The sequence below is a fragment of the Seriola lalandi genome, unplaced genomic scaffold, assembly GCF_002814215.2.
Source record: "Seriola lalandi dorsalis isolate HSWRI2012SDOR001 ecotype SW California unplaced genomic scaffold, Sedor1 jcf7180002054979, whole genome shotgun sequence".
NCBI classification, from domain to species: Eukaryota; Metazoa; Chordata; class Actinopteri; order Carangiformes; family Carangidae; genus Seriola; species Seriola lalandi.
In genome coordinates this window covers 817,026-838,925 of record NW_019525529.1, presented here as the reverse complement: position 1 = coordinate 838,925, position 21,900 = coordinate 817,026, and the positions used below count along the sequence as shown (strand labels likewise).

General features: G+C 42.2%; 1 protein-coding gene across 1 annotated transcript in view; it reads right to left on the bottom strand.

Annotated features, from left to right (window-relative positions):
- The window catches only part of nlgn2a (neuroligin 2a), a 175,365-nt gene that overhangs the window by 53,186 nt on the left and 100,279 nt on the right, over positions 1-21,900 (bottom strand). The window contains exon 4 of the mRNA XM_023396599.2: positions 6,378-6,527. Within this exon, the coding sequence (XP_023252367.1) occupies positions 6,378-6,527 (150 nt within the window). The remainder of the gene's footprint in view (positions 1-6,377; positions 6,528-21,900) is intronic.

Below are 21,900 nucleotides of genomic sequence, written 5' to 3'. Positions count from 1 at the left end.
CTGTGTGTGTCTATGTGCGCGCGTGTGTGTGTGTGTGTGTGTGTGTGTGTGTGTGTGTGTGTGTGTCTGTGTGTGTCTGTGTGTGTGTGTGTGTGTGTGAGAGATGCGGGCCAGCTGAGGTGCTAATCCCCTCTCAGAAAATAGTGGACCAGTCTGTCCTCTATCTCAAAGTCACAGCCTATACACCCAACACACATTCAGCAACAGTGTGTGTGTGTGTGTGTGTGTGTGTGTGTGTGTGTGTGTGTGTGTGTGTGTGTGTGTGTGTGTGTGTGAGGCAGAGCCATTTTAAGGAGAACCCTTCCCGAGCACAAAACATTCAAGCCTGTGTTTGTGTGTGTGTGTGTGCTCAGTCAGTGCACTGAAGAGATGGCTCGATATAATGCATGTGTGCATGTGCACAGAATTGTGCTTTAGTTGAATGTCTGCTCTAGTGCACACTCAAAAGCAGCTCTGCAGGTTTTATTTTTAGCATCACAGGCAAATGCAGCCCCCCCCCCCACACACACACACACCTTCCCTCCTCCTCCCCCTATTCCCTGCCCTCTCTCTCATCTCTCTCCCACTGTCACTTCTCTCATCTCTCAAAATCTCTCACCCTTATTTTGCGTGTGCATCTTGGCCGCAGCGCACACACACACACACACACACACACACACACACACACACACAAACACACACACAGCCCATGCTGTGTACAGTATGTCGAAATAAATGTTGCAGCACCGAAAAACTGCTCTAAGCATCGTACCGCGCTGTTCCACCTCTCCACTCTCATCATCATTGTTAATGTCTGAGTGAATGCACAGTCCCATTTTCACCTCTCTCTCCTGCTTTTGTTCTCCCTTTCCCCTGTCTCTCGCATTGGCGCCAGAGGGATATAAAAAGCTCATTGGGGTGGAGGTGGCGTATGTACTGTAAGCATGTCTGTCGCTAGGGCAGCCAAGGCAAGGTCAAGTGCTCAGTGGCCCGGCGAAGCTTTTCATTACATATTTAACTCCCCAGAATTCCCTGCAGACCTCGCCGGAGACTGCCTGCTGCTCCTTCCTCCCCTCTGCCGCCTCCCCTGCCACGTCTGCTGCTGGAGAAGCTTGCCTGTCTGGGTGCAGACAGGTAAATTTCCACATTAGCATATGGATAGAGTCAGGCGTGTCCTGCTATGTGAATGATTCCACGGTGGTTAGCATTATGCGTGGCGCTGGCAGGGCCGGGGAGGGCGGCTGTTAAATAAGCGTGTCAGTGGAAATGGTGAGAGAAAAGATCACATCTCTCAATCAGACAGATGGAAGAAAAGATTGAGAGTGTGGATTTCTCTTCCCTTGACCTCTATTACTGCCATTCCTGTCTTTCTGTGCTTGATTTCTTTTTGTTTTCTATTAAATGCTCCCATATCAGGTCTATGAATGACAGGTGGAGCCTCGAGGAGAGAGCGATCAGCAATTTATTGACGTAGTTTAGATATTTCAACGTAAATCGGAAGTGACTAAATATAACAATCTTTCTAAAATAAAAATAAGCCAAATAAGGAAAATTCTAAGTATTACAAAAATATATCAAGACCAATTCCTTTTTCTCAGGACATGATCCTTGAAGGTGTTCATGGGCTACAAAGAGACTGCTGTCCTGGCTGGGATTGTAACTCACCAAACGAGATGCTGTGGAGAGTTTGAGTGGATGGATTGATGGCCAAGTTGCCTCAGGGGAGAAGGAAGGAGAGATCTAAACAGGCAGCAGAAGCAGCGGGTAGAGGGGAGCAGATCTGGAGTCTTGGGTGAAGGAAAAGTACGGCAGCTGACTTAGCTGTCTTTGTCTGCCAACAATAGAGATGGCAGGTGCAGAGTCAGACCAGATTGTGTTGTTTTCCTCAATTCAAATCATTCATTCACTATACTCTGCCGTACGCATTTGCTCTGCACTCTAGATTCTGCATGAAGGTCAGACTGAGAGTGTGTTCAATAAAGCTGTGGGCCCTTTCATATATTACAGAATTGAGGCTGTATCAAGGATATTTAGTCGTCCTGTAGAAATGTCTTCTGACCTCCCTCCATGGGGGGGCCAGAGGTCGGGATCAGTTACACAACAGGAGGTCTGTGTCGTGCTCAAGAGCTCAACAACACTTAAAAAAGGAGGAAACTCAACACCACAGAGTCACAAAGGTAACCTTACTGATATTTGAAGAAAGACATGGAGGTATTCTATTTTATTTTCATTTAGTTAATTAAATGTCAAACTCACCGAAAAACAATTGGCTGAAGCTCTTGGTAAGTTTAATGCTAATGTTGGCTGTGTAGCAATAGCAAAACTTACGTATAGCCCCTTTACAGTTTTAGAGGACCTGCTTTCAGTCTTAATTAGCAGCAGCACGTTCATATGAACTCAGCTACATCTGTGATTATTTATACGATCAGGGTTATTAAATACCCTGCTAAATTGAAAACATATGGCAATGCAAAACCTTGCAGCTCTCTCAGTAATTCATAGTAGGTTTAGTAAGTTGCTGCGGCAACAGAGCGAATCAGTCAACTTACAAACACAGCTGTAACATCCAATCTGTGCAGGAGGATGCTGACAGTTGAAAATAAACTTGGAAGATCTCATGCAATAACAGTTCTGTCCGCACACAAACGCAGGGAGACACAAAATATTGAGTTTACATTTCACATGACCACATCCAGCTCCTGTATCAATAATTCCTGCATTGCCCCTCCAAATCAGCATGTCAGATTGCTGAAGCAGGAACACAAACAAGGCAGGAACCTTCGCAGGGTATCCACAGAGCAGACATTGATATGCTTGAATGCATGCGGCAACACGTGCTCGACTCACACCACCTCTAAACACACAAATGCGCATTTCTAACCGCCATACAGACTTCTCTGTGTATCTCTCTCTCTGTCAAAGGAAAACTCCATCCATCACGTGGGATGCAATGGGTGAAAGATTACTCACATTTCCCCCAATCATGGCCAAAGTGTACTGGATGGCTCTCATATTTGGAAGATAGCTGGGGCTTTCTCTTTGCATGCAAATGACAGAGACTCTGTCTCAATTTGCTCTCTCCTTGACTCAAGGAATGAGATGAGAGCGTCACAGATAGGGCGCTGAAAGAAGAAAATGCAAGCGATGCCAGCACACTACAGGGAAGAGAGAAAGATGTACAGATACCGAGGGGGAAAAAAAAATATATACACAAATTCACAAGAGGAGATTAACAAGATCCAGTGACAGACAGCAGTGACATAGTAATAACCTGAGAGATTTAATACTTTACCATTATCTCTTTCCTTTATTGATACTAATTCAAGTAAACAGTTTACAGGAGTAGCTGCTGATACTTCCGACTCATTTTATCGTCTTTAAAAGCTCAACTTCTGTTAGTGAGCCACATCCTTGGATTCCCTCTGAAGAGGATCATTTTTATCCATCTAAAACTCTACATGCGAGGCTAAAGCTGGGACAATACAGACTAATGTATGACTGAGTTGTGCCACAGGACTTTGTCTTAATATTTAGCCCATTCTCTGGCATTTAGCAGCTGTCACGAATGAACAGATCAGATGATAAAATGAACAAATTCATGTGTGTGATGAAGTCCTTTATATTTTATAGTTCCATCAAAGTGTCCATAAATTATATCAGTTATGATAACATAGTTGATTATTGAAACCAGCTTATAGTTGGAGGTAGAAGTACAACCCAGGAGGTTGGCAATAATAAACTGTGTGGCAAGTTTATGGTAAGTCCAGCTGATCAAACTTCAAACAGGTAATCAGTTTTCTATTTCAGAATAAATTACATATGGGATTTAGTTTTTTTTTTTTCCAGAAATGTAATCATGTTCGCAGATCAGTGTTATTTCTATCAACAGGAAATATCATTCTATCTCTATCTATAAAAATAAGATCCATGTTGGAAAAAAAACAAAAAAACAAAATGATCCTTTAACCACGGCTCAGTAAGAGCACAGAATCAGACTCCTGACACACACTGCTTTCCTGGCAGCTTCATGGATCTCTGGTAATAGTCACATTTATGATTGCATTTCGTTATCCACTTGAAGCAAAAATGCTGTTGAAGTCAATAAAGATGCATTGAAAAGCAAACACTTTAGGTAATGACATGCAAATGAAAATCTGTCACCATTGTAAAGGCTGTGTAAGTGCTCCGAAAAACAACACAGTAACGTCCTTTAAAAAAGAAACAAAACAAATCAAAGTGAGGCAGCCTATTTTGGAACAGCTTCCAGCAGCCCACTCTCTCTTCAGCTAATGAAATATCTAATGCACTTAGTTTCCTTTAGTTAGCACCTGCCTCCTCAGAGGCATGTTCCTCCTCTCCAAGCTAAATTACTTGGTCTCAATGGAGCGAGACAGAGCGTGGTGAGTAACAAAGACGAGAAGTCGAGTGTATTTTCAGGAAAAGGATGACGAGCTCGTGCTTGAGAGCCGCGGTGACAGATGATACTCATTTTTTTTTCCTAACCTGACTACGGCAGATCTCACAGGGACCTGAGCGGGCGGGTCGCAGTGTGCCGCACTCGGCACCTGTGAAGCTCCCTCACTTTCACCGCGCTGTGTCTGATAGTAACATCTCAAAAGTGCATCATAACCAAGACTCTTCCAACCAAAACACTCTGTAAAGCCACTTTCCTTTTCACTATCCCTGCTCTTTGCAGAATGAATTATACAGCTGCAAAACAGACACCTAGAGGATGGAGGCGCCGGGGCGGAGGGTGCGCAGTTAAAATGAAGAATTGTGAGGTGCATTCCTGTGTCAGTAAAAATGCCAGATCTCTATCTGATTTGCATGCTTGTTCCCGTTCCCTCTCATAAAGGCATTTCTAGGAAAGTCAAACCAGCCGTCAAATAAATAATAGAGCAGTGGTCACATGACAAAAAAAGTTAAAGGTGGTGCAAGATCACAAATCTGTTTAAAGTATAAGATCGTGAACATCTACCCTGTGAACTGACGCGGCCGCTAAAATAGATGTAAAGAAACACAGATCGTGCACAAGCCACTAATCTCTAAATAAGTCAGACTGCTTTTAATAAGGAGATGCTGGCAGCATTTTGTGACCTTCATCTAATTAAATTTTAATGATCATGCAGTTGCTCGACAAGATATGAAAGGACTCAACACTCGTAAAAATCCACAACATAATCTTGTAAAAGCAATTATTAGAACAGTGAAAAAAACGCAGCAAATATTGAAGTTTTGTTTTTGCTTTTTGCTTACAATGTTTCTTACTTACACGGTTTACTGTTATATAGTTAATGTGTGTGAAACATACAAATTCAAAGAAAGCAAAACAATTACACAACCAGAGTGTTTAGAATGGAATAATCGCCACCAGGAAATCCATAAGAAAGTGAGCTCTCGTGATCAACGCATGCACTGGTTGTCGTTAGATTGATGAACTCTATTGATGTCATCCATCTCTGACTTAATCAATTCAGAAAATAGAAGAAGAGTCTGCTGAGAGAAATCGACTTGTGTGAGCGCACAAATGACTGTTTTGTGTTCGGTGGGGCGGCGAATAAGATCTTAGTTGTGTCATATCACTGTGGGATGAGGTGTGCTGCTGCAATTTTGTTAAAGGTCCCATATTTTACACCTTTACAGTGTTTTATTTGAAGTTGATCTATAAGAAGATATATTTGTGGTTTTATGAACCAAAAACCATCTCAGCGTAGTTTTACATCTCCTCTGTCAGGCTTCTCTCTGGAGCTCTAGTAACAGCAGGTCGGTGAACCAATCAGAAGAGAGGCTCCGGCCGACTGTTTTCTGAGTGATCATATACAAATATAACAGATTTGAGGAAAACACTCAGAGAAACCAAATCCTGTAAGGTTGGATGGTGGATCCAGGTGGCTGGAGCTTGGGGCATCACTGGGAGTGGCGACTGCTTTGTTGTGACATCACAAAGTCCTGACAGCTTATTTTCAGGCTCAATTTGTGAGCGCTTTGATTCTTTCACAGTATTGATATAGAACCTAGACCTGCTTTATAATCAAAACAGACATGGAAATTTCAACTCATACAATATAGGACCTTTAACATTTTGGGGCGGCTGAGGCTCAGGAGGTAAAGCTGGTTGTCCACTAACCGGAAAGTTGGTAGGTTGATCCACAGCTTCACCAGTCCACATGACAAAGACAGACGGGAAACAACAACCAAAGCAGTCCCATCACAATCACTCCAGTTAGTATGAATATTAAAATTGGGTAAGATACTGAATCCCAAATTGCCACATATGTTCCATCGGTGTGTGAGTGTGTGTGTGTGTGTGTGTGTGTGTGTATGAATGGTTGAATGTGACTGCACTAAACACTATCCATTTATCATTTACCATAAAGAAAAGTATCCAGGCCACTTACCGAGTACGCCGAGCCGGTAGTTCATGGTCACCACAATCACGTTGCCGTACGCAGCAAGAACGCTAGCATCAAACATGTTCCCGGTGCCTTCCATGTAGGAGCCTCCATGAATAAACAGCATGACAGGCTTCTTCCTGCGGTCACGAATATCTATACACACACACACACACACACACACACACACACACACACACACACACACACATACATACCCACAAAAATTAGAAAGCAGGGAATAGAGAGCAGAAAGGAAAAAAAGTCAATAACTGTGTTTATGCCTCTCATATTCTCTTTGATCACACATTGTGTTAGCCCATAATATACTGAGCAAACAGCAAATTGCTCGGGTGGATGAAAACACTACGTTTTCAGAGCTTGAGAACTGCGCTGTTCCTTGCAGCTGGATGCCAGCTCTTAAAAATGAGCTTGAAGTAATTTAGATTTCAGGCAATGATTCAAGCAACAGGCAATAGCCAGAGACACCCCTGCAAAAATCAAATCAAATGTTTCCTGGTGATTAGAGCAACAATGCTTGAAGAAAATGACTGAGTAGTGTTGCATATTAGAGCTAACCTGTACATCACTGCCTCTGAGAGTCCTAATTTCACTCTGGTGCTCGGATTGACCGAAAATGATTCAAGGAGCTGCACGTGCATTTGTTCCCACCTGCACAAGGTCATTTACTAAGTTGAAAGCATGAAAACAAAGGCAGGCGCAGTTTAATCAGTTAAAACTCAGAATGTACAAATGTGAGGCCCAAACCAGGCGAACCACAGCTCTTTTACTGTGAGAGCTCACGGTGCCGGTGCCAAAGCTCACCCCAAAGTGCTCTCTGTTGCAAAGAAGAGGTGTTTTAACAGCATGTTAAAAAGGCACTCTGAAACACACTGAAAGCAACTGGGCACCACAAGCATAATTTACTGTTTAAAAAAAAAAAGCACCATTATGACATGAGGAGACGTATCGAAAAACAAAGCCTGTGCGAGTAATGCTGATGTCTGAGGAACATTCTGTGCACAATCAACAGATAATGAAAAGCCACTGACCACTTAATACATCACTTCTGTAATGAATTCCCATAACTTCTCCCTCTCCACCTTGGAACTTGGGATTCCCAGGAATGCAAATTGCAGCTCGCCCTGAGCTGCGGGGACAGCTACATCAACCTCTTTCTAGGTCAATTCCCCCGTGGGGAATCTCTAGAAAGCACAGTTTTCTTGGATGCTATCATTTTTTTTTTTTTTTGCACTGGCACAGATTGTTAGCAGATCCTGCCTTGAGGTAAAAAAAAAAAAAAAAAGGAAAGATAATAGAAAAGTTTCGCAAAAAGTGTCATTGCTTCCATCAGAAAACACAACACAAAGTTTAGGTTTAGATTGTCAATCTCTCTAACAAGTACTTTAACTCAAAAAGTAGGTCTCGAAAAGAGTTCTATTTTTTTTTTTTAAATGAGCATTAATATGTACAATGGAGTGACTTCTTTTAAGCTTGACTTCAGACTCATCTGTTATTAGTAGTCCTCTCTTGATATTTTACATTTTAGATGTATTTTATTGATTGACTTATGCTTGAACATGCTTAAAAAGAGTCTATTAGATTCAGAATCATTTTTCCACTTCAACAAATAAACTGAACATCCCCTGAAATACTTTATTAATATGGATATTTTTGTGGGAGCTGAGGGTGTTTAGTTAAACAATGTTCACTACGAGGAAAAATTCTGGCATCATTCCTTATTAAATACATGCAGATCATCCAAAATGCATCCAGTCAGTGTCAGTGATGAGATTTTTCAACAGACGCTTGTTCCTGCAGCGCTCTGTGTGTGTCTGTGTGTGTGTCTGTGTGTGTGTGTGTGTGTGTGTGGGTGTGTGGGCGTGTGCAGGATGGTCCCTGATGGGCCCTCGTTGGCCTTTGAACCAGTCTCTCAGCTGAGTGAGAGCAATGATACTCCTGTCTGCCAGGAGCCTACGGTAGCATATGGCACACAAGACTTAGAACTGTGGCACAGTGACAGCCCCTGTTGGCTTCTTTGTTAGTGTGTGTGTATGTGTGTGTGTGTGTGTGTGTGTGTGTGTGTGTGTGTGTGTGTGTGTGTGTGTAGGCCTGGGGATACGAGAGAGCAGTAGTGCAGAACAACCACATAAATAACCACTACAGGATGTGTTAGATGGGAGGAGAGATGGAGGGTGTTTGGCTCCCTTTGAAACCTGCTTATAAATATATATTTATATATGTGTGTGTGTGTGAAATACCTGCTGAAACATGCATCAAATGTTTCTCACGGAACACACACACACACACACACACACTATAACACCAGCGATACACTAGGGCATCACACACACGCAGTCATACATATATACACAGCCATGACGCTAAAGCCGGTGCATCAGTCAGACAGACACACTTACACTGGGGAGAGTGAAATTTACAGGCAGTTGCAATGGAGGGTCGCTATGGCAACTGCTTCACTTGGACTTGTTTCCGCCTCTCCTCTCTGCTCTCTCTCTGAGTCTCTCACTCTCCCTACACGAGCCACTGTCACGTGGACAAAGTCTCATTGACTGTTGCCGTGGCAACATATTGCTCTCGTGCATCTCTTACCCCGTGACGCCTTTCGCCACATCTCTACCTGAATCTCATTTCATTAGTGGCAAATGACCGTGTACACACTTCCTAACACTCACACACACACACACACACACACACACACATCTCTGCATCCCGAAGACTGACAGGCGCTGGCATTGTGGCAGACAGAATGCAGATGCGCTGACGTACCCGCCCACACCCACATAAGACACAAACACACACACACACACACACACCAAGCAGGCTGTCACAGCTGACCTGTAGACTCTGTGTCCATGGATCAGTTACAGGGCGAATCGTTCGGGCACAGTGACAGACAGGACTGAGGCCCTCAGGGGCTACAAGCTCTCTCTCTCTCTCTCTCTTCCTGTCCTGTCTAAATGTCCCTCTATCTCTCTGCCTCTGGCTTTTTTGTGTTTTCTATCACAACTAGACTTTAGCATGCAATGCCCACAGATGGGCCAGTGTTTAGCCACACCCAATCGCCATGTGGGATAAACTCCTTCCAAAAAAAAAAAAAAAAAAAAAAAAAAAAAACGATCCCACCTATGGTTCTGTCATTTATCTCCTAAAAACATGCAAATTTTATGCAGCAAGATGCTTCAAAATCTAATCAGATCATCAGCTCTGCTGGGAGAACCTGTGGCGTATGTATAATATTTGTATCATTTGTTTTTCATGAGTTATTTTGTTCACAAACAAACAAAACAGGTGCTGCATGACCTGACACCCTGTGTGCCATGCTCTGTACCATGGAGGCCATTTGGGAAATGGGACATTGTCCAAATATATACACAAAGCCTCAACAAATCCTAGACGTCCTATGCTCAATTGTCAGCAGATGGGAAACACAGACACACAGACATGAGCTGATGCTGTTCAGAGAGGGGCTTAGATTACTGTTTACATTTACATGTCCAATTAAAGGGTAGAAGACAGTATAAAACTATCTAATTCGGCTGTATTAAGTTGCTGCCAGGCCAATCCAATATTATAATGTCGACCTAAGTAAAGGATCAGAAAACTTCTTCCTCCACTCTGAACAAACACAGATGTGAATTACTGCTGATAAGAAAACATGTTGACAGCCGGGCTCTGTTCCTTTCACAATCAAAACAGCACCTCAACATCAACACAAAACACTTCAGACAAAATAGAAATAATAATTAACTAAAAACAAAAACAGGTGAGGAAAATCAAATACCTGAACAATGCCTCCTGAAAAAAAATGGCTCTATTCAGCAAACACAAACAACAGCAACAAAGACAAAGCAAGATGGCAGAGAGCAGCTGAGGCCTGGTACCCCGAGGAGCTTAGCATGGCTGCTGATCCTTTCAAGCAGAACGGAGACAATGAGATGATTAGGCCTAAACTTGTGTTGAGTGTTCCAGTTTAGCACACCGCCCACTGCTGCCCTCGGAGACGCCACCCTCTGGTCTCCTGATGAGGCGTGGGTCTTCATCTCCGCTGCGTTTACAGCCGGCTGATTAGTCATGGGGATGGAGCGCGGTCTGCCGCGCCGCACGCGTCACCGTCAGGTGTTGACTTCATGGGAAGTGATGTTTGCTGTCGGTAAACACTGACACATCCAGCAGAAAGTGGAAGGAAGAGGAAAGATTGATATGTGCTTAAGTGGTGCAGCTGATCTTGAGGGTATAACTACAACTCAAGATTGTCTACATTAATATTTTTCTTGTTTATATTTTAGATAACAGCTGAGGGTAAACCAAGGATTAACCTCAACCACATCCTGTCCAACTCCACTTAAAAAGCATATATTACTACAGAGAGTGCAGGAGCCTGCTGAGATATCATCTTCCTATACGTTAAACTGAGCGTGGAGAGATGGGAACGGAGGGCCTCCTCCTCACAGAGAGCAATAATTAAAAAGATACTGGATCGCGTTGGGGTGAAATGACAATTCGAGGGGGAATAACAGCATATAGAGTTTTATACCTTCTACAAATGATCATTTCTACCTTACAGGCTCGACTTCAGTGTACTCTTCCACCATCTCCATCGCAAGTTTCATTAGTATGTACAGGCCAGTGAGTGTGTGTGTGGACGAGAGCACGTGGGTGTGAGGTAGAGATAAATATTGACCTTTTGTGCCGAGGTTCCAAGCGGTAATAATAAGGAAATTGCTCACAGCAAATGATGAACTGTCATCTGTGTGCAAATACAGAGAGGCTCTTTGTACTAGTGGTCTAATTAACAGAAAGGTTACAGAGTGGTGAAAATATTGTAACAGTGTAATGGAGGCAATACATTTGTGCACATTTCTGTATTTCTGTGACCCGTAATTTTAGTCATGACGGACTAAAATTATTACAAAAAGCTTATCTTCGAGGTGCAAGTGAAGCTGTGAATACACATATCCAATTTATCTGAATAAATCTATTCCGGAATGAGGCCGTACACTAAATATGCAACACACCCTCCACATTAAGAAAACATCGATTGAAAAATTGATGGAAACATATTTCTTTTGCTAGGGGCCTAAACCAAGCCACAACTGTCCGAGGAAATGTCTAAATATTCAGGAGAAAACTTTACATGTTTGATGCACCACGACTGCAAAACTGCAGATCTGATTCCACTGAAGAGTGTAAAAACATTTTTTTTTTAACTTTAGACTTACATCATCCGTCAAATATTATTGATGGAGCTCCACAAATGCCACTGAGGGTGTTCAGTGACTGATTTTAATCAAAAATAAAGCCAGGAGTCACCAAGGATCTCATACTGCAAACAGGGACTTGCATATTTGCACAAACCTTGAGTCGAAGTCGAATGCACCTGAAATGAACTGCATTCAGAGAAAACCCAGAAAATCTTACAAATTGTACTCCCATCTAACTGTGTGGCAGTCTTTTGCACATGAGAAGAATGTGTGTGTGTGTGTGTGTGTGTGTGTGTGTGTGTGTGTGTGTGTGTGTATGGCGGTCAGTAGGAGGTCAGTGGCAGGCTGATGTGATCGAGGGGCTGGAGGTTGAGACAGACGTGCAGTGATGAATGGGATGTAATGAGATGCACAGCAGCAGAGCTGGCCTATAGGCCAGTGAGCCGGGCTAAGGCTTAATCGTTAGAGCGCAATGGATCAAGGCAAAGGCCATACTGATTGCATCTGGGACATGTGTGTGTGTCCATGCACTAGTATTACAAAACTTGTGAGGACCAGTCGGACTCTGGACTCACTTTGGCATAGGCGTTTTTTTTTTTTTTCGAATAATTTTACATTAATGACAAACATCAAATTACAGTATGTGTGTTTTTATGAATGTTGTTAATGAGCATGGTTTTACTCATTAACAACACTCGTGAACACACTCACTGATGAATGTGTTTCCTGTTGTTACTTCCATGCAGCCAGGTTCGATCTAAGATCAATACAGAATGAAAATTAACCAGCAGCAGTGTGAAAGTTGCTTTCGAATGATCATCCATCACAGCTGACATCATGTCACTTCTAGCTATTCATCCTATTTATTCATTTTTTTGTATTATTGTAGCATATATCATATAAATATTATAATATAAATGCAGTTTAAAATCTCTCTTCTGATGTGCGTTCAGTTGCTCACAGAAAACTTTGACAGTCACGACCTGATAGTTAGCTGCGAGATTTACAGCTGCATTTTAAAAAACACACTTGCAGAAAATCAAACCCAGCATACTAACAAGAACCTTTCTTATATGATGTCATGGATTTCTCCCATTCAAAGGTGGCAGTTTGGCAGCTGACTTAAGCGTCAGTCCCAGTGTACTGTGAGCCTCTTAACACTCTGATTAAAGTGTGCATAATTATATGAAGATAATTAATAATTATATCGCCTTATAAAAGATTATTACATTGTCAAGTTTTTTTTTTGGGATGTAATACTGTAATATTATTATAATCCTTACAAAACACCTGCTTTGACACGTTACCTGAAGCTAACCTGATGTACACCTAAATGCATTTGTTTTCAGTTTTGTGCAAGGACATATGGTGTGTGCTCGCCTCTGGGGTTTATTGGATAGTCATATTAAGTGGAACAGATACATGCACTGACATGAAATACTCTGCCCAGAGTGCATGCTTTAGTTTTTGCTTTAGCAAGTTTTACATCAACTTAAATTTGGTTTTGTTGCACTGACAGTTGCATATGTGGGCGTCCAAGTGACTACTGCAAAGCAATGACAAGGCCTTTGTGTGTTTGGTACATCCAAGAGCCCGAAAACTTAATTTGCTCTGCTTTGAAGAAGCAAAGAAGTGAATCAAAGTCTAAGTTTAAGATCTCTGATTAAAAGAAATCAATAAAAATCACAGAAAAAGCTAAAAACTCCACCTCTCTCCTGTTGTTGGAAACCTCAGTTCACTCTGTCTGCCTGTGCTTATAACACTGGTGCTGTAGGGACCAGCATGGAGTCTGGATGATCCTGGCATTGTTTGTACTCTGTCTATACCAACTTCACCTCCTGCAACGGGGAACAAACACCCACCTTACAGCTCAATATGCTTCTACAGACCAAAACAACAAACCCGTTAGCCCAAAAATAAGCAAACAGCTTCTGCTGAGAGGTATCAGATGTGTCTGCAGTATCCATCTAGTGCTGTATAACAATTACCAAGTTTAATAAGTAGATAAGTATTGTTCAAACTCATTTTTGGTGATGTTTAATGTCATGGAAACATGATCGAATGAACATGACAAAATTGCTTTTCGTTCAATGAAGCAAGCTAGTTAATGTTGTGGTGGTTACAATGTGCTGAGCATCTGCACCATTTACCACAAACTGTATATAACGATGATCCGTGATGTCAGTTATAGGTTTTTATAGTGGGCTGCTTCGCCATCGCCATCTTGGCAGTGCTTGACTCCGCCTACCTCCCAGCTAATCCCAAAATGGGTAAAGAGGTGGGGCGTGAATCCCAGACTTTTGCCCCAATGCCGGTTTGTGCGCTCACCCACCTGTCACTCAAACCGGCCACGCCCTCATCTGTGCATAACTTTAATCCTGAATATAATTTAAATTCATGAACGAGTAAATTAGCTACAGAGACCAAAACTGTTTGTGTGCCAGGCTGTAAACATGTTTTTTTCAGCTGTAAAGTTGGGCATTTTAACATGGGAATCTATGTGGATTGACTCACTTCTGGAGGCAGCATCAAGTGGTCATTTGAGGAACTGCACTTTTCCCTTCACTCCCTTTGTATTTGGAGCTCAACATCTCCTGTGACTACTTCCCCTTCCCCAAACCAGACAGCAGTGCTTCTCCTCTCCCTCAGCAGATTAAGTGTGGGCAAGGAAAAAAAAGAGTAAAGGAGAGAAAAGAGACGACCACTGGGAATAAGAATAGCCGTCCTGGCCTCCCTTTCAACAACATGCTCTCAATAACATCTCCAAAAAACACAAGTACTCCTCTCTAATTTTCTCTGCCTGTCCATCTATCCCTCTTTCTTCTGCCTCTCACTCTTGTCACCAGCAAGTGCTCTCCCCCTCTTCCTCTCCGGCTTCCTGTTGCTCTCAATCTATTTCACATTCTTTATCTTTCGCTCTCGTTCTCCAGCAGCCGCCACCACCCTGGCCCCTCTCATCTTCTCCCTCTTGTTTGTTTTCTGATCTCCATTTTCTCTGTGATTCCCCATCTCTTTTCATCTCTTGCTCTTTCTCCCTCTGTCTTAATCTACCACTGGCTAGCCTCTCGCTGTGAGAGTTTATTTGTAACCCCTCTCATACCTCGGCTACAAGCCCAGCATATTCAAGCTTCTTGTTTTTATTCCAATTGCACTGAGTAGTCTCCCTTTCTCTCTCTTTCCATATCTATTTGTCCTCCTCTATCTTTTTCTCATCTCTCTGTCATAGGCTTTTGTAGCACTTCTATTGTTAAATTATATCTCTCAGCCCCTCCTCTCTCCCATCCGTGTTATAAATAGTGGTTGGATTAGGCTGACTTTTCGTTTTGCTCACTATTAGGGAGCAGATCAATTCCACAAATTGAGTGGATGGGGAAGCAAATACACACACACACACACACACACACACACACACACACACACACACACACACATCCAGGCACACAGCCCTTCTGTCCTCCAAAATGCCACAGTGACAAAGACGACACAAACACAGGCATTGTCCGTGTTTTCCCACTGCTGGCTCTCTCTCTTTCCCCCTCATAACAGTCTTCTTCTTTCCATTTTCCACATCCCTTTCTTTCAGCCTTAAGCCTGTTGGACTTCGGCTGACCCCTCTCCTCCTCTTCCTCACTTTCTTTTCCCTTTTTCTCTAATGCCACATTCCTTACGCTTGACCAACAACAAAATACCCTAATTTTTAAAGTGCCTCTGTGTCCATGTTCATTTTATCTGAAGTACCGCGTAAAACACAAAAACACACTCAACCACACGATTGCTCCTGTAAACAACAATAAAATAATCAAAATGACTATTCATAAAGAACCTAATGTCCACTTAACACTAGACTTTTTAAATTTTTATTAAAACTAATGCATTTGCTGCCATTATGCACCTGTTTTGTGTCATAAATGACTCTTACTTCTAGATACTCAAAGACAGTCTAAGCTCTTAATTGTTTAAAGACTACCCATAGCCTTTTAGCTTAAAGACATCCTACACACATATCGCTTAAAGTTTTCTCGGCCACCGAACGTGGTTTCTTGTCGGGAGCATGTGGTGGTGATTGTCGCTTAACAAGAGCTTCGGCCATTGTTGTATATATAATACAAGAGGTTATGATACGCCCTCTGAGCAGCGCTACGTCTTCAGGGCAGATTTGAGCATGTGCCAGAGTTTTTTTAACTCTTGTTCAGTAGAAGGACAGACATGATAGAGACAAGACTTAACATAGGCGTTGCTTTCCACAAGCTCCCGCAGCTCTTGGAGAGTGAAGGAATGAAGTCTGATGCTGAACTCGCAACGTTTCTTCTAAAGTGGGAAGTAAACATCTGTTAATGCTAATGTTAGCTATGCAGCAATAGCAAATCATACAAATAGCTCCGTCAAAAACTATCCTGGCTCATTATCTCTTGCAGACAACTGCAACTCCTAATTACTTAAAACTGTCAACACTCCTTACTTATTACTTACCCTTAAGCCTTATTGCTTAAAAAAACTATTCTACCTCTTGCATATCAAGCCTTTTAGTTGTGCATGTGTTAACTATGTCCCTCTTTCCTCATAAGAAAATAAACAATCTGCTAAAGTAAAGACATTTTTCTTACATACACAAGAACTTTATTCAGTTAGGGCTTGTTGGTTAATGGTAAGAAGTGTGATGATGAGGGCTTGGAGTTCAGATGTAAATTTTTCTCCATATATATTTGTGCGCAATAGGTGGGAACACTACCACCAATAGAGAGCAGCAATATGGATTTTTATATAGTGTATATGCTGCAGGTTATTTTTTTTTAAAGTGCACTGGAATGAATGTGAATGGAAGGCTCTCGAGCAATCATACATGTACAAAATGCACACGCATTTCTTCCCATTTGCACATTCGTGTATGTCTATGAATAAAATGTGATCAACCATGCTCCAGCTCTCATTCTCGTCTCCCTCCTCGACTGTCCTCTCGCAACCTCTCATTATCCCCAATTCACCTCCATCTCTCTCAGCCTCTCTGCCATCGCTACTTCCCTCCCTCCTTTAACGATCTGGCCATTACCGGGGCTGCCGTTCCAGCCCTGGTTTCACGGGGTGTCTGGGGTCTAATTGGGACTGAATGAGTGTGAGTGTGTGTTGTTGTGCGGCCTCATTGACACAGGCTGGGATCCAGGGGCTAGCTCGTCCACCCCCCCACTCCCTCCCCCTATGGAGATGTACTCAGAGCGAGTATTCACACACAATCACACACTCAGAATGCATGTTTGCGAGAAAACGGAGCCGTGTTTAATTCCTTCACCTCTACGTTTGACTAAACTTAAACTCTCGACTTGCTTTGATTTAGTAAACTATGTAAATATACGTTTCAGATGAGAACTGTACACGGTTGGCCCTTCACTGCTGCAGCAATATATTAAATTGAGAATGACTGCAAACTTAAAAACCCACAGCATGAAAAAACAAACAAACTCTATCTTCTATTCAAGCCACACAAGAACAGAAGTCTGTGCCAGCAGATGTTCGACAACTCAAAATGTCCCTTTCATTTGCTGAGCAATTATATCAGTATATCCACTACATCACCTCTGAGCACTGAATCGGTCATTGCGAGACGTGACTGTTGTTTGTCTCTGTTTCAGTTTGTTACCTTGAAGATTTCAGGAGAGCGCACATTTCAAGCTTCGAAACTGCATGTGAGAATTCACCTTAGGCAAGTTCTCTGTCGATAACACATCTTTTCTAATGAATGAACTGGACTTTGCTGAGAGCAACAGAGTGGTTTTAATGTAGGTTTTCTTCTAGTCTTCTATTTTAGATCTATTTATTCTACCGTTGCTCTTGCATTGGACGGCATGTTTCTAGCTTCTTCATCTTTTTTATTGTGTCAGTTTCAAGGACGCGTCACGAGAAAAAGACTGTCGTCATTTTCTGTCACTTTGTAATCTTTGTGCAACTCTCTCTACATGTTTTGTGTCTCTTTGTAGCTGTTTTGCATCTATTTTGGTTGTTATGCGTCTCTTTGTGGTTGTTTTGCGTCTCTATAAGTCATTTTTTGTCTCATTGTGGTTCTTTTGCTTCTCCTTTTGTTGTCTTTGTGTCTCTTTGTGGTCATTTTGAATCTTTTTTATTGTTTTACTTTCCAGCAAGAAAATAGCCGCTTGCACAGGGGTCCCCTGACCTCTCGGACCCCTGGGCCTGTGCTCGATAGACCTGTTCAGTTATCTGTCTACGATCAGTTCTGTGCAATTTACTGTAAACGCAGTGTGTCTAAAAGCAGTTACACAGTGAAGTCTAGTTTGTGGAGACTGCAGATTGCAAATGTACACTTCCCCTGATGAAGAGATAAATACAAATAAACAGGATATTCCGTTTTCTGCTTATTTCTATGGTTGTAATTTCATTTGTCTTTGAACTGCGCATGTTAAGGTACTGCTCACAGATTTGATCTCGATAACATTAGAACATGCACAAGCCACATAAACAAAAACGCTGGTTGTGTGTTTTGGCATATTACCTGGTGGAAGTAATATATTCTTTTTCGATTTGTGAGCGCATGAGTTCCAGCAGGACGAGCACAGAAACAATAAATTGGGTGTAGTGAACCTCGGCTGTCGTCTCCATTCAGACGCCAGCATTCCCATTAAGTAATGCTGTCAGCTCTGCCACTACCCACTGCTCTCCATCTCATACATAACAATACCTCCTTAATTGGAATGCTACTCCGACAGTTACAATACAATCCAGGTGAAAACGCACAAACACAGCGAGTACAAAGTGAGAAAGAGGCCACACAGGCTGGAAATAAAAATAAATAAATAAATAAATAAAAAAGCAGCGGCTGGTCAGAGAGAGTGGAAGTTTTGTAACTTAACAAAGCGACTGAGCTGAACATACAACAGCAGAACTCCATGTGTGCGTGCAATGAGAGAATTGATTCATCTGTCCTGCTGCTGTGTGAGAATGTGTGAGTCCTCAGCAGGTATGCAGTTTGAGCTGTGATCTCCGGGATCCACCATACAGCGGCACCGGCAGGAGCCTGGCTACGATTCACCACGGGGGTGTGCGTACTGATGTGCGAGTGTGTTCAGTCGTTCGTTTTTAATCAGACATTTCTACAAGCATGAGGATCTTCCTGTTTGTGGCCCATGTTACCCCAGGGGATAGGTATGTCTTATCAGCAGCCACTTATCTCATCTTGTTCTGTCCTGAACGTTATCCTGACAGCGGAGAAGCAAATTCTACTTTTTATCCAGAGCTGTCAGAACCCTCTGCTCTGATTGGTTTTCCAATTTAGCTTGACCACACCCACATTTCCTCTGCATCTATGAAACTAAACCAAAACGAATACTAGTGAAAGTCATTCATTTGATGTTTTAAAGTCATTAATTTAATGTTTAAAATCATCTTGGAATATGACGATATGATATGATCATATGATATATGAATTTTGCCACCTGTGGCCCCACTTGAAAACAACCTTGTTAAATCTGTGATGATGTAGTTTTTCTTTCCAAAAATTGGAAATATAGCATGTTTTGTGTCTCTTTACAGCTGTTTTGCATCTATTGTGGTTATTTTGTGTCTCTCTGTAGTCATTTTTTGTCTCGTTGTAGTTGTTTTGCTTCACTTTTTGTTGTTTTCTGTGTGTCTCTTTGTAGTTTTACTTTCCTACAAGAAATAGTCACTTCAAACAGAGGCTCTGGCACTGACCCCTCTGACCCCTCGGACCCCCTGGCCCCGAGCTCGATAGAGCTTCTCAGTTATCTATCTACGGTCACTTTTCTGTCATGTTCACGTACCTGCTTAAAATATTTTCACTGACTAAATTATTAACATACATTATAGAAATAGGTCAGTGTGCTTGACTCAGCTGATGTTTGAAATTGGGCTTATTAATCATTTACTCATCAATTGATGTTGGTTTAATTACCATTCAATCTTATTTCAGATATTTCTGGTGTTTGTGTGTGTGTGTGTGTGTGTGTGTGTGTGTGTGTGTGTGTGTGTGTTCTTTTGAATATAAAACTAAGATCCTGATCTTTGCCTTCACCAAGTGCAGTGAGAGAACACAGAGCTAATATTGTATTTTAAGAGAGGATATTGTAGGAAAACAAACATGTTGTCTGTTATTAATATATAATATTTGACTGATTCAGTCAGTATGACAGTGACTGATTCAGTCAGTATGACAGTTTCTCATTGAAAATGTTTCCTCCAGCTGCATTATATTTCTCTCTAAACATATTTGCTGTTGCAAATTAGTAGCATATAAACTTAATTTCCAGAAGACAGATTTTCAAATATCTGTTCAATGTTAATGTTTAATGTTTCTATCTTTGTTCGGTTTGAAACAACACATTAGAACAGACAGAATTAGAGCACTGGAGTCTTTTTCTTTCAGAATAAAACCTTCAAATAAATGCTAGATATTGCATGTGCTTGAGTTCTGAGATGGCAGCAGGGGGGGGGGGGGGGGGGGAGTGATTATTAAGACACGACTAAAGAAGACTGCAATGGTTGAGTCCGGCTCTAAAGACTCCCCCATCACCCACCCACCCCTCCCTCCATCCATCTGTCATATTAGAACAAATGTCCTCAACAATGTTTACAATACAGCATTTCCCATACAAGGTTATGGGAAAAGGGATGTTGACATAAACAGCAGGGAAGCTGTAGCCACTGAGGAGGTCAGATGTCATGGATCATCATCCGCCTGCTATCGGTAGCGCGGCGTCTTTTCCTTCTGCAGGTAGAACTACACGGCGCTCGCATCATTTTTGGTTCCGCTCCCATTTCACAACGTGCACACTTCAGTGAGAGTTACAGATTTAAATGCTCCCTTGCTTCTCTCTTATGCTTGACTGTACATTTCAGCTGCTAAACCGTGTGGCACCCGACCGTTAATCTAGAGTATAATACCGCAACGCTTCTCTAATACTACTGATCTCACTAGTGCTTGCTGGGAGGTCTTCTCTGCAATGCATTTTGACAATTCCAAACTTCATTTGTTTCAGTGAGCACTTTAAAGTTTATTGATTTGGATTAAATAGACCCACAATAGCTCTTGGCTAGCTCAAAGCCAGCATTGGGGTATTCACTGAGGTCCTCACTGAGGAGAGAAAGAGGAGCTGAGCCAGCCTTCAGTGTTGCTTCCCTCAGTCCCTTATAGCCATTACACATGGCAATAAACCCAGCCAAGTGCAAAACAAAAAAAAAACTGTGTTGAGCTTTTTCCCAAGCTCTAAGCTAGCTGACAGGCGACACAGCGCCAACTACCTCTCTCTTCTTCCCCCCATTTCTTTCTTTCTTTCTTTCTTTCTTTCTTTCTCAGTGGCTGTCCCGCTCCATCTCTCCTGTACCTTCAAATCCTTTTCATCCCCGTCCCTTCTTCAGCCTCCCTCCTTTCCCCTCCTCTTCACTTTCTTTGTCTTGTCAAAGTGTTTCAAGCTCAATAAAATATTATCTGTCAGCGTGCAACGGAGTAGGTGTATTCGACACGATATTGACACAACCTTGACACGACGTGGGCCGAGCGTCGAGGTAATGGGGAGGCAGGGAGCTTCGGCAGCAAATAACCAACAGGTCCACCGAGAGACGGAGAGATAGAAAGAGACAAGAGATTGAGTCTCTGTAGTAATGTTAAAATAAAGTTGATTTGACAGTACTGTTGATCCTTTACTGCAGAAGAAGCTATTCTGTTCTGTGCTGGGATTTTTTTGTATCATTTTTTGTCACGCTAGTGTGTGTGTGTGGTTTCCTGCGCCACAATGTCCTGTTCTCTTGTTTTATTTTACATTTTCACATCAGTTCTGCTCCTTACTGTTTTTTTTCTTTCCATTGTCCTTTCATCATTTTTCAATATACTACCCAATCTTGTCCATGTGCCACCTCATTCCATTCAAAATCCTCTTATAAAGTAATTTGTACTCTGCACATAAGGATGTAAAAATTGCGGAGGAAAAAAAAAAAAAAATAGAATGGAGGCCAGCCTGCACATTTTCCACTGCTGATTGCTCACAGTTTCCTTGTCCTTTTGTATTTCACAATTTAGAGATTTGGCTTTTAGAATGTGTTATTATTGTACATTGAATATTACACTGTGTCCATCGTGAAAAGCCTACAGGAAATGGGAAGATTTAGCAGGAGAGCATCTCCCTGGATGCTCTTAATTATATGAAAAAGATTAAACGTTCCAAGTCTCCGTCCTCGCATGGCGCTGTTTTCCCAAACGAGGGGTCGTGAGTGAGTGGTGTGACAGAGGGTGTGTGTGTGTATGTGTCTGTGTGTGTGTGTGTGTGTGTGTGTGTGTGTGTGTGTGT